At 44.1% G+C, this 12,384-nt stretch overlaps 1 protein-coding gene across 2 annotated transcripts in view; it reads left to right on the forward strand.

The window, feature by feature from the left end:
* CCNB3 (cyclin B3) overlaps positions 1-11,522 on the forward strand; it is a 50,174-nt gene extending 38,652 nt beyond the window's left edge. For both annotated transcript variants that reach the window (XM_059158197.1, XM_059158198.1), the window contains exons 8-12: positions 2,481-2,618; positions 5,970-6,125; positions 6,942-7,091; positions 10,862-10,992; positions 11,214-11,522. In XM_059158197.1, coding sequence (XP_059014180.1) covers positions 2,481-2,618; positions 5,970-6,125; positions 6,942-7,091; positions 10,862-10,992; positions 11,214-11,286 — 648 coding nt within the window. In that variant the 3' untranslated portion in view covers positions 11,287-11,522. The remainder of the gene's footprint in view (positions 1-2,480; positions 2,619-5,969; positions 6,126-6,941; positions 7,092-10,861; positions 10,993-11,213) is intronic.
* The last annotated feature ends 862 nt before the right edge of the window (positions 11,523-12,384 follow it).

Consider the following 12,384-nt stretch of genomic DNA (forward strand, 5'->3'; position numbering starts at 1 on the left):
TAGAATTATGTTAGAAGAGTACTGTCCTACATTCAAAGAAGGAGGATTGCTATCACTGACGCTGCTGCTGATTCAAATATTTGTTGACTCCAAATTTCAACCATTCATTCAGATATTGCCCATACTTTACATGTTAACCATTTCATAACAATGTGTTACATGGGTGGCCAAGTGCTTATGAGAGGTACTGGAAAGAGGCTATGTAGGCATTGGCTTTGTCATTTACTCACAGAGGTATCATCCTCAGAGAACTGCTACTTTTTATTCTTACTGTCTTTTTTTTTTTTTTTTTTGGTAATTACTTGACCTCAGTTTCTTGATACTTAAAGTGGTAGTCATTACCCTTAATCTTCATGAACTCTCTCCATCTCTTACGACATTCCTTTGGAAAATGTGGTAGGCAGAATAAAATGTTCATATCCTAATCCCCAGAATCTATGAATATGTTACTTTATGTGGCAAAGGGAAATTAAAATAGAATATGGAATTGTGATTATAATCAGCCAAATTTAAGATACAGTGATTATCCTGGATTATCCAAATGGACTCAGTGTAATCACAAGGGTTCTTACGTGTGGAAGAGGGAGGCAGTGAGTAATGCAGTGTGAGAAAGACTGCTGGCCTTGAGGATGGAAGGGACCACAAACCAAGGAATATGGGCAGCTCACAGAAGTTAGAAGAAGGGTTTGGTTTTTTTTACTAGAACCTCTAGAAAGAAACCCAGTCCTTTTAACACCTTTTTTTTTTTTTTTTTTTTTAGCCCAGTGAGTCCCATTTTGCACTTTTGACTTTGAGATTTGTGAGATAATTGAATTTATGTTGCTTTAAGTCACTAAGTGTGTGATACTTTTTTACATTGCAATAGGAAGCTGGTAAGGATGGATTTCTGAGAAGATCCAAGGCCATATCCCAGGAACAATAAGAACAGCTTCTTAGTATTTCTGTTACTCAGAAATGTAATGCATCTGAACTGAATGTAATGCTGAACTGATGTATTCAGCCATCTTCTGATAATCATCTAGTTCCCCAGTGCTTCTTATTGGCCGACTTTTTGGACATCTAGGCTTCAGTCAATAAGAGTAGCCTACATAAAAGGAGGCCCAATGAAGTAAGGAAATTTTACTAGGATGGTGATTTCTACTCAGTATAAGGAAGAATTTTCCATTAAAACCATTCAAAGAGAGATCAGGCTATATTTGGAGGTCCTATAGCAGAAACTGAACAGTTATTTGGTGAGACATTAAAGAGAAGATTCCTGCATTGGTTGAGATGTTGGATAAGTATAGATTTTATTGTTCTTGAATCTAAGAACCTAAGGGGTTGAGAGGAAGAAGCATCACTGATGACTGGGAGGAGCCCTGTGTGTAGTGTAGATTGTGCCTACACAGAGTTACTAGGGAAGACAAAAGTGGGCGATGGAATCCAGCTCATACCATTTGTCAAGCTGTACGTTTTAGCTGTGGAGCTGCTCTGCCTTGAGGCAGAGGGACCGTTTGCTAATTCATATAAAGGTATCATTTGCTTGATAAGATGTGTGCCTGCAGGGCTGCATTCTCCCAAAGATGTCACTTTTTTTCTCTAATTTGCTCAAAGATGCTGTGTGGGCTGGAACTAACACTGGGTCTACAGTTCTAGGAGGTAATTTCTTGGAGTTGGTAAAGGCAAGGCAAGGACAGACAAGAGAAAAAAAAGGAAGGAGGATTATACTACTAATGCTTTAATCTCTTTCTGGCTTCTCCAATCGCTCAGCTCACTTCCAAATGGTGCTATTGGTACTTTCTTCCAATCCATATATTCTTTTTTTTTTTTTTTTTAAGATTTTATTTATTTATTTGTCAGAGAGACAGCGAGCGAGAGAGAGCACAGGCAGACAGAGAGGCAGGCAGAGTCAGAGGGAGAAGCAGGCCCCCTGCGGAGCAAGGAGCCCGATGTGGGACTCGATCCCAGGACGCTGGGATCATGACCTGAGCCGAAGGCAGCTGCTTAACCAACTGAGCCACCCAGGCGTCCCCCAATCCATATATTCTAATGACATATCTAATTAGGAAAAGGCACTACTGAATGAATAAACTAATAAATGAGTCTTTGTATTTTAGAGGTAAAGAACATGATCTCTTTGGGGGAGTTCACTGTATAATGTAGTAGCAGATGGGGAAAGCAAGAATCTAAGTATCGGAGATCAAGGAGAGAGGGTGTGTTCATTCAAGGTGCTCCTAGAGAAGGCAGAGCATCTCTCTCTAATTTATAGGACTGGTCATCTACCTAAATGTGTAGGGATGGATAATGCTGGGGTCCTTAGAGGCACAGGAGGTCTAGCTAGGCACCTAGCTGAAGCACTTCCCACATTTGTAGCTGAGTCTCAGCTGGCCAGTTCTGGTAGTTCCACTGTCCTCAATGCCACAGACAAGATAGTTTAGATCTACTGGTTGTGACCTTGGGGTGGGGCCATATGGCAGATTCCTGTTTGTGTCTTCCTCCAGATGACCTTTGAGATGAGTCATGAGACCCTGTACTTGGCAGTGAAACTGGTGGATCACTACCTTATGGAGGTAGTATGCAAGAGGGACAAGCTACAGCTCCTTGGTTCCACGGCATTTCTGATTGCAGCAAAATTTGAGGTGAGCCTGAGTTCATAGAGCCTAGAGAAAAATAATCAAGTTTCTAGCCATGTCCGATATATATGTATATATTTGTATACATAAATGGGAATATATGTAGGCATATGCGTATGTATCATCTACATGTAGATACACCCACGCACACATATATGCATTTACATTTGCATATATGTGCACCTGTGTGTGTGTGTGTGTGTGTGTGTGTGTGTGTGTAATTATATACATACACACACAAATAATATCTCCTACCTTTTTTTGGTTGGTCTTCCCCAGAGGGATGCTGGTGTTGGGTGGCAAGGGTGGTATGTTTGTTTCCTGGTGTCCACAGGGTTCTTTCACTTCTTCTTTGAAGATGTGTGTATTTGGGCATGTGCTTAGTTAAGTACTTCCTTCTGATCCATAATTCTCTGCCTACCCTGCCCTCTTTTCTTCTTCTACCAACGTCATCTCCACCTAGTTTCCACTGCGTAGTCTTGAACTGCGTAGATAAGAAAGCAGTTCCAAACCTCAGTGCCGGAGACATTTAAGGGAACATGGCCTGCTACAGATGGTAGTGAGTCTGGGTTAAATGGTATTTTTGAAGTAGCATTATAAAAGCAAGTAGCTTTTCTTTTCTTTCTTTGAAGATTTATCCATTCACTTTAGGGGGAGAGAATATAGAGGGAGGGGCAGAGAAAGAGGGTGACTGTAGAAGCAGACTCCCTCTCATGTGGGGCTTGATTCCAGGACCCTAAGATCATGACCTGAGCTGAAATCAAGAGTCAGACATGTAACTGACTGAGCTACCCAGGTGCCCTGCTGGCCTTTCTTTCATAAACCTAAACCATCTAATTTCTCTGAGTCTTTCCTCTTCCTCAGATGCTAAATGATCCTGTTCAACTGTGATATTTCCATGGATAGGCTACTTGTGTGAAATCTTGGGGTTTAGAAGCGGAGGGGTAGCAACTTTTACTGAATTTACAGAGCTTCAGAACTGTGGGTTTGTTTTCGTGCTCCCTGACTTGCTCCCTCCCCAGCTTTACCCTTAACTTGCTTCTTGCCTCCCTTACTCCTGTACCCCCTCCCTCCCTCATTCCAGTCCTCCCTTTTGGCTTCTTACTTGCCTCCCTTTCTTGCAGCTTTTTCTTCTCTTCCCTCCTTGCTTTATTTCTACCCTTGTTCCTTAACTCTCTTCCCTTTTCCAGCCTTCTCTCAGTCCCTCCCTCAGCCCTCCCTTGAGTCTTCCATCCCTGCCTTGTGCACTCATTCACTACAAACTGGATCTCCTTCCTGTATCCTCCTTCCTTCCCTCCCTAGTTCCCAGTCTCCCCTTCTCCTACCCTTCTTCCCGCCAGCCCTCCTTCTGTGTCTCTTTTCCTGCCCCCTCACCCCTCCCATCTCCCTCCCTCCCTCTGGACCATTCCATCCTCTTCTCCCCCCCATTATCCCCTCCCCCCATTATATTCCCTTCCTTTTCTCTCTTCTCTCTGTCCCCTCTCTCCTCACTCCCCACCTCATTCTTTTCAGGCTCTCCCTTCCTGTCTTTTGCTTCCTTCTTCCATCCCTTCCCTCCTCCCTTTTCTGTTTATTCCTTCTCTCCCTTCTTCACGGGCTCCTTCCCTCTCTACCCCACCCTTGCTGCCTGCTACCCTGGCACCGTGACTCCCTCTAATTCCAGCTGCCGCCCACCTTCTTTCTCTCATCTCCTTCTTCCCTTGCTTCTTCTCTCTCTTCCCCCTTCTGCCTTTCCTCCTTTCCTTACTATTTACCTCTTGGGTTCACTTCCTTCCCTACTCATTTGCTCCCTGGTTCGCTTGCCCCCCCCCCAGCTCCCCCTCTTGATTGCTGCCTCTCCTGGAGGGTTCGCTTCCTCCCACCCACTATCACTTGCTCTAGTCTATCCTCTTTCTCTCTCTGTCCCTGTCTATTTTCCTTGCCCCCCACCTTCCCTGACTCACTTCCTCCCTCTCTTGCCTCCTCCTTCCCTTTTTCCCTTCCTCTTCTCTCACTCTCTTCCTTGCTCCCTCCTCTGCTGCTTCCCTCTCCGGCTCATTTCCCTCCCTGATTACACACTCCCTGGCTCATTCCTTGTTCTCCTTCTCCCTCCTCCTCCCTCCTCTTTCCTTCTCCTCCCTAGGACCATCCTTGTGGCTGAGCACGGGGTATTAAGTACTAAGGTATTAAGTTCTCCATGCCTTAGCCTCAAGAGAATTAAAAAGAAGTTGGGGGGTCCGTGACTGACAGCCGAAGGAGGAACAAAGTGCAAAGAGGCACTTCCTAGCAAATCTGGGAACCAAGAGTACCCCTGTTGCGGTTATCAGGATGAAGGGTCCCCACTATGTTTTTTGGAGAAGGGATGTCTTCCTCTCACAGGGTTGAGAAGTACAGAAAGACTTTTGCAAGGGGAAGTGTGGAGATGGTATGAGAAGAGAAGAAAGAAAGGAACCACTAGTGAGTAGGGCAAAGGAAGGGAGAGTTTTTTGTTCTGGTGCTGCTCCTAGTGTGCTGTATGAACTTGAGAAATTTGCCATCTTTTTCTGTGCCTAAATTTCCTTGTCTGTAAATCTAAGGGTTAATCTAGTCTGAGATCTCAAAATAGAAAGACAGAGAAAGGTGTGGAAAGAATGCTGGGGTGGGCAGTTAGATACAGCTTGATAAAAGATTCGGGAATCTTCCCGCTTCCTATTCCTCTCCCCCAAACCACGGTTCACCCCGTAGAGGGCAGGACATAATAAGGTGCTTCCCAGTTAAGGGTTCTTCTCACCCTTGGCCTGGTCTGGATCTTCCTAGTCTGGCCCCCATGAACATTTCCTCCCCCAAACCCCCTGCAGTCCTCAGTCTCTGCTTGGGCTCTCTCCGTGCCTGTCTGCCTGTCTCTCCCTGCCTGCTACCTGAGCCCCCCCCCCCCTTCCCAAACGTCCTTGTTCATTTCTTAGACTGTGAAACAAAGTGCCATATTATTTTCCATCGCTAGCTCCACTTTCTGTTGTCTTCTTTCCTCCCTTCCCCCAGAGCAGGTCTTAGATTTCCCATTTCCAGCTTTCACTCATTAGAAAAGAGATCATTGCTCTGGGTTCCTGTGCCATATTAAGCCACTCCGGACAGTGTAAGAATCTACCCCCACCCAGGCCTCATTCTCGCTCCTGTGGTGCAGTTTGGGGGGCAGATCTCTCCTCTGTCTCTGATTTTGTTTTTCAGATGGGCTACTCAAATCAACCAGAAGTTTGCTTTCAGAGCGAGCCTGAAGTTTTATGCTGGGAAATGTTATTGCCTCCTATCGTTCACTTCTCTCCCCCACTGCCTTTTATCTCAAAGCACAGAGCAGTGGGCTTTCTTGGCCTGGTTCTGACTATCTCTCCTCCCCACCCGTAGGAGTCCTGCCCACCTTGTGTGGATGATTTCCTATATATCTGTGATGATATTTATCAGCGAGATGAGATGCTCACCATGGAAATCAGCATCCTGCAAACTCTCAAATTTGATATCAACATTCCCATCGCCTATCATTTCCTGCGCAGATATGCTAGGGTAAGAGGGAAGAGGCGTATCCTCATTCTCCCACTATTGGGTTGGTCCCCTCCATACCCAGAATGGCTGCTTGGATGGTAGGGAAAGGGAAAGGGGCAACAGGGGTGAAGTGAATTTCTTCTTCAATCCACCCTCTTAGATTGAACATCTTTATGAAGTGTGAGAGAAACAAAATTGAAGATTTTCTTTGTGTGCCTTTATATTTTGAGGTGAAGGCAGTGTAGAGGAGGGGAAGAAGAGTCTTTGATCAGGAAGGGACATGTGGGAAGTTGGGAGGAGATGCTGGTAAAGTTCTCTTCCTTCATCTTAGTTTTGGTTACAGGTAAGGTCACTTTATAATTATTTATTATATTCTGCAAGTACATGCGTGTACTTTCTTCTATGTGTGTGTTTGTAAAAGTTATAATTTCTAAAAAAGATTCAGTCAAGAAAATGGAAATTCTTTTGGAGCATGGACTATTTCTGGGGTGGAGCCAGGTGCAAAGTTATAATTGGAAGGCTTTGGCTCTTAAAAGGATAACTTACAAAGAAAAGGGAGGTTGGGGGAAGGTACCACAAGGACACTTGATAATTTGGTTAAAAATTCTAAAGGTAGCAAAGCCCACTGGCTGATTTCAGAATCCCTGCCTGAAAGATTCTGTGCTTTTGGGGGTAGGGTCCTTAGTGTGAGTCATGGTGGCAAGAGAAGTGAATTGTTCAGGCAGAGAGCCATTTGGGCCTGAGGTGGGATAACTGGAGAGAGTGGGTACAGAGGGTCTTCTGCTAGGTGCTGCTTTTCCGAATCGATTGCTGAGCAAGTCTTCTTGCTACCTTTAGTGTCTCCGTGCCAGCATGAAGACGCTGACTTTGTCCCGCTTCATCTGTGAGATGACTCTGCAAGAATACGACTATGTCCAGGAGAGGGCTTCCAAGCTAGCTGCTGGCTCCTTCCTCCTGGCCCTCTACATGAAGAAGCTCGGACACCGGGTAAACACTTGCTGGGAACATGGAGTAGAGCTTTAAAAGCACAGAGTCAGCAACCTAAGTGTCCGTTGATGGATGAATGAATAAAGAAGATGTGGTGTGAACACACATACACACACACACAGAGGGATATTGCATAGCCATAAAGAATAAAATCTTACAATTTGTGACAACATGAATAGACCTAGAGGATATTATACTAAGTGAAATAAGTCAGAGAAAGACAAATACTGTATTATTTCACTTATATGTGGGGTCTAAAAAAACAAAACAGGGGGCACCTGGTGGCTCAGTTGGTTAAACGTCTGCCTTTGGCTCAGGTCATAATCCCAGGGTCCTGGGATCGAGCCACATGTCAGGCTCCCTGCTCAGTGGGGAGCCTGCTTCTTCATCTGCTGCTTCCCCAGCTTGTGCTCATTCTCTCTCTCTCTCTCTTTCTCTCACTCTCCCATTCTCTCAGATAAATAATTAAAATCTTTTAAAAAATAAAAAAGACAAAACAGGAACAGATTTATAAATATAGAGAACAAACTAGTGAGGGGAGAAGGGCAGGGAGGGAAGGGCGAAATAAGTGTAGGGGATTAAAAGGTACAGTTTGCAGTTACAAAATAAATATGTCTTGGGGATGTAAAGTACAGCATAGGAGGTATAGTCAATAACATTGTAATGACACTGTATGGTGACAGATGGTGATTACACTTATATGGTGAGTGTTTCGTAATATATGAACACTGAATCACTGTGTTCTACACCAGAAGCTAATATAGTATTATATGTCACCTATACATCAGTTAAAAGCAAGAAAACACGGGGTCAGGTCAGATTTGCCCCCAAAACTGCACCACGGGGTCAGGTCAGGTGGAAGGTGTAAAGTGGGGTCATGGGAAACTCAGTGATAAAACTGCCATGCACCCATAGTTACAAATTCTTTGACATGTTAGGAGTTAGGATGTGTTAGGAGCCTGGCTGCTTAAAGGGTTTTATTTTATTTTCCTTAGTCACAGTACTCTTTATTCCAAAGAAAGCTTACTTGAAAACATGGTATTGTAAAACAGATTAATATGAAATAATTCTGGTTGTAGCAGGTGGTAGGATGGGCCCCCTTCTTACCTGACCCCAGTCCACCCATGCCCCTTGCAGTCTCCTCAACAAGGTTTCCCCCACTTCCCCAAGAGAGCTCATTGGAACAGAATTTGAGAAGCACAGACCCAGAGTCATGAAAGCAACTGTCCTTGTGTATAATGGGGGACTCCGGGGTATAGTATAGTGGTCTTCTCTGAAGAGGAAGGTCCCTAAAGCCTCCTTCTCCAGTACAAATAAAACTCACTTGTAAGCCCCTCCAACTTGGAAGTCCTGTAGCCACTAATCTTGGGAAAACCTCTCTGTACTCTCTGTACTGAGATTGCTATAAACAGTTGTATGAACTTGGATAAGTCATACTGAAATTTCTTGGGACAGAAAAAGCATTCAGTAAATGGCAGTGATGATGACGAAAAGGAAAAAAAAATGGCTAAAACTTAGTGATTAGACAGTGATCTGAGCACTTTGTATATTAACTGTTATCCCTACTTTACAGATAAGAAATAACTTCCTATGTTTTGCTAATGAGAGGCACAGTTAGTCTTTGGGGATTAAGAGTAGCTTTCAAATTGGATATCTACTGTATCATCAGAATTGATGTGGCCATTGCTTTGGTACTGTGGCCCTGGAGAGGCCCCATGCTGTGCCAGGCTTTGATCTTTAGATCCTGGGGAAATGTGGTAGGTGCTGAGGGGGACAACTGAGGGACTCAGGGCAGCAAACTGCCTGCCAGCCAGTATAGAAATAGTTCTGTGTTTTAGCACTTGGCATGGTTGCACCAGTGAGTATCAGCTGAGCATCAGCCCTGATCTGAACTCGGGTAGGATGGCCCCACTGTCCTCTATGCTATGTATACTCCTTCTATAGAGAAGAAAGGCTTCACAGCGGAGGTGACTTTTGAGTTGGGTCTTGAAAGATGAGTAGGTACCTGTGAGAGAAGACATTCTAGTAAAGGGAATGATAATTGACCTGATGTGAAGGCAATGAGAAGAGTGTGATGTATTTAGGGCAGAATAAAGCATTTCCTATAAAGCGAGCAGAGGATATATTAATAGGGAGTGGTGAGAGATGAGACCGGAATGGTAGGGTGTAGTCTGATTGTGAGAGACCTATGATACCAAGTGGAGAGACCTACTTTGTATGAAGGCATTGGAAGGTTTTGGGGCAGGGGAGTGACCTACTCCTTTTTGTGTGTTGTGGAAACAGCACTGGTTTGCAGTACAGAAGGTGAATTAAATGAGAGGTAGTATAAAAGTGGGAATACCATTGAGTATAAAAGTGGGAACAATAGCTAGTAAGCTTTCGTAATAGTCAAGATGAAGCACTGGGGCCTGAACCTGTGCAATGACAATGGTTCCATTAATTTTATTTGACACACCGAATATAATGTGTTACTTCACCGCTCAGCATGCCAATGATTGCCCTTTACTGGTGGCAGTGGTTTCTAAACAATATTCAGTAGGGCCCTGGGATTCCTGTAGAAGTGTCTTCCGGGCCATGCAAAAAGTGAAGGGATCCAAATTGGTGGGCTTGTTAGCTCTTACTCCCAATTCCAGGTATATATTTGGGCTACCATGTAAGATATTTGGTGGTGGGGAAAGGGAGTTTGGGGAAAGTAATTTAAGACACTTTTAGAAAACCACTGCCTTATAGAATAAACCTCTTCTTTACCTACAGAGCTCCCACTTGTCTTTCCACCCACTGTAGATGGGCTGCCCTCTACAAAGCTTTCTGTGATTTTCCTGGCCAAAGTTCATGGTCTGTTCTGAAGTTCAAAGTTCTGCTCTGTTTCTCCAGTGTCCCTTTCTCATTTCCATCATAGACCTTCCCACACATTCTGTAATTCTCTGTGTGCATGGCTATTTCCCCCACTACACATTCCTTAGGGGCAGGGGACTTGGTGATCTTTGTATTCGCAGCAGCCTACACAGAGCTTGGCACTAGTAATCCTAGCTAGCCTCGTTTGGGCACTCACTTTGTGCTAGGCTCTGTTCCATTTGTGCCTTGTGTGCACACCTTAACTCCTCTGCTTCTATGATGCAATTACTGTAGTGATCCCCATTTGGCATAGTGGGAAACTGTGGCACAAAGAAATTAATAACTGGCTCAAGTCCATGCTGTTGGTGGAGCTAGAATTTGAGCATAAGCCATTTGCCTCAGGAACCTTTGCTCTTAAATGCCCTGCTGTATCACTTCTGCCACAAAATAAGCATCCATAAAATTGAATGAGAAAATAAATGCACGGAGCGATAGCTCTTAGAGCCAGAGAAGAGAAACTACCTTAAATTCCCGTTGTCTGTTGACTTGGGATCTTAAGTTTGTTTTGAGGTTTTCCTGGCCATTGGCTCTTGACCTGAGAGTGAGTAAATTACAAAGTCAGTTATGTTCCTTAGATTCTTTAGTGGATTTCAGCTTACACGAATACCTACAACCAGGGCTAAAATCCAGCTGGTACCTGTGGATATATGGTACTTACATACATCTGGATAGCCATACCATTAGTTTGCAGCTGGAACCTAGTATCTTCTCGGAAGTTCTCTATACTTACTGGTCAGTGTCTGTGCTGTATGAGTTTTTGAAATGTTTAACCACCTTCTCTGCCTATGCCATGTATACAAAGTCTGGACTTGGGATAGTAGAGATAGAGGAAGGGTCTGCTTTCTGTGGTAAAAGTCACTGTTTGCTTCTTCCAGGCTCCTGCCCTGGAGTATTACAGTGGCTACAAAACCTCTGATCTTCACCCCTTGGTCAAGCAGCTAAACACCCTGCTGACATTGCGTCCTTGCAACAAGCTCAAGACTGTGCATTCCAAATATTCTCACCAGTAAGTACCAAGCTCCAATTGAGGAGGGGTTTGTGCTCAACCATGAGGAGGCACAGACTAGCCTCACTCAAGGAAAAAGAAAGATTCAGTACTGTTCACCTTACTTTCTACTCTAGGGTTAAACCAACATAGGGAACCAAGGGTCTTTATGTTGTACTTATTTCAAGGATTCTGTTTTCTTTGGCTTATTTTTTGCTAATCTGACCCCTCTTCCTTTGCAGGGTCTTCTTCGAGGTCACCAAAATCCCCCCCTTGGACATGTTGAAGCTAGAGGAGATGCTGAACTACTGCTAAGTCTGAGGCTGAGGAGCTGGTGTGCTGGCAGCGGCCCCCAGGGCCAGGCAGGCATTGAAAAAAGCTGTTATTTATTTTGTCTTTGAATTTGTGTTTTGATCACGTTTCTTTTTTACTCTTTTGTTTGTCTTTTCCCAAATTGATAGTCTTGTAAATATTTAGCTTTTTATGAAAGAAAAGAAATTATTATAGTATTTGATTAGAAACTTAATAAAAAATAAATGTTTGTTGTAAAACGGGCTCACGTCCCCTCTTCTTGCTCAGGAGCCCCATGTGTAGCCCAGGGATGTTTCCCCCTGTGCCTCAAGGATCTAAGTTATCCAATTTCCTTCTCTAATTGGAGACTTTCTCTTCATGGGAAGAAGAATTGAATTAGGGTATAAATTGAAGGCTGAGTCTATACAAGGAGGATCCTTGGGGGTGGGTGTCCCATTCAAAGAGAGAGAGAGCTCTACCAGACAGACAGGCCTCAGTGTTCAGATCTGAGGCAGCTGGGAGTGTGGGCTAATACCATTTGGTCCCCATCTCAGGTTGCTTGCTTTCTTTGTTTCTTCCTGGATGTCAAAGAGATGGGGAATTAGGATTTTAACCCCAGTATAGCCCTACTTTCATAGTTAAGCAGCTTTCTAGAGTCTAATTTTGAAAAGCTGCTTCTACTGGCATGCCAGAATCTCTTTTGGACCTTGTGTCAAGAGGAGAAATTTCCATCTGTGAAATTGGTGAGATGCCCCATGAATACAGGCATCAACCATTTGCCCAATGTTCATTCGTAAAGCCTTCAGAAGATTCTACTATCTCTCCCTATTCTACCTTTGGGGTGATGTGTACTGGTACAGTTATCTTTGTTGTTAACAGAGGAGCTGAATCTACTCTGTGAGAGTTGATGAAGAGCCACTGCCTTAAACCTTTTTTTTTTTTTTTTGAAGATTTTATTTATTTATTTGACAGAGAGAGACAGTGAGAGAGGGAACACAAGCAGGGGGAGTGGGAAAGGGAGAAGCAGGCTTCCTGCAGAGCAGGGAGCCCAATGCAGGGCTCGATCCCAGGACGCTGGGATCATGACCTGAGTCGAAGGCAGATGCTTAATGATGGAGTCAC

Source organism: Mustela lutreola, chromosome X (genome assembly GCF_030435805.1).
Source record: "Mustela lutreola isolate mMusLut2 chromosome X, mMusLut2.pri, whole genome shotgun sequence".
NCBI classification, from domain to species: domain Eukaryota; kingdom Metazoa; phylum Chordata; class Mammalia; order Carnivora; family Mustelidae; genus Mustela; species Mustela lutreola.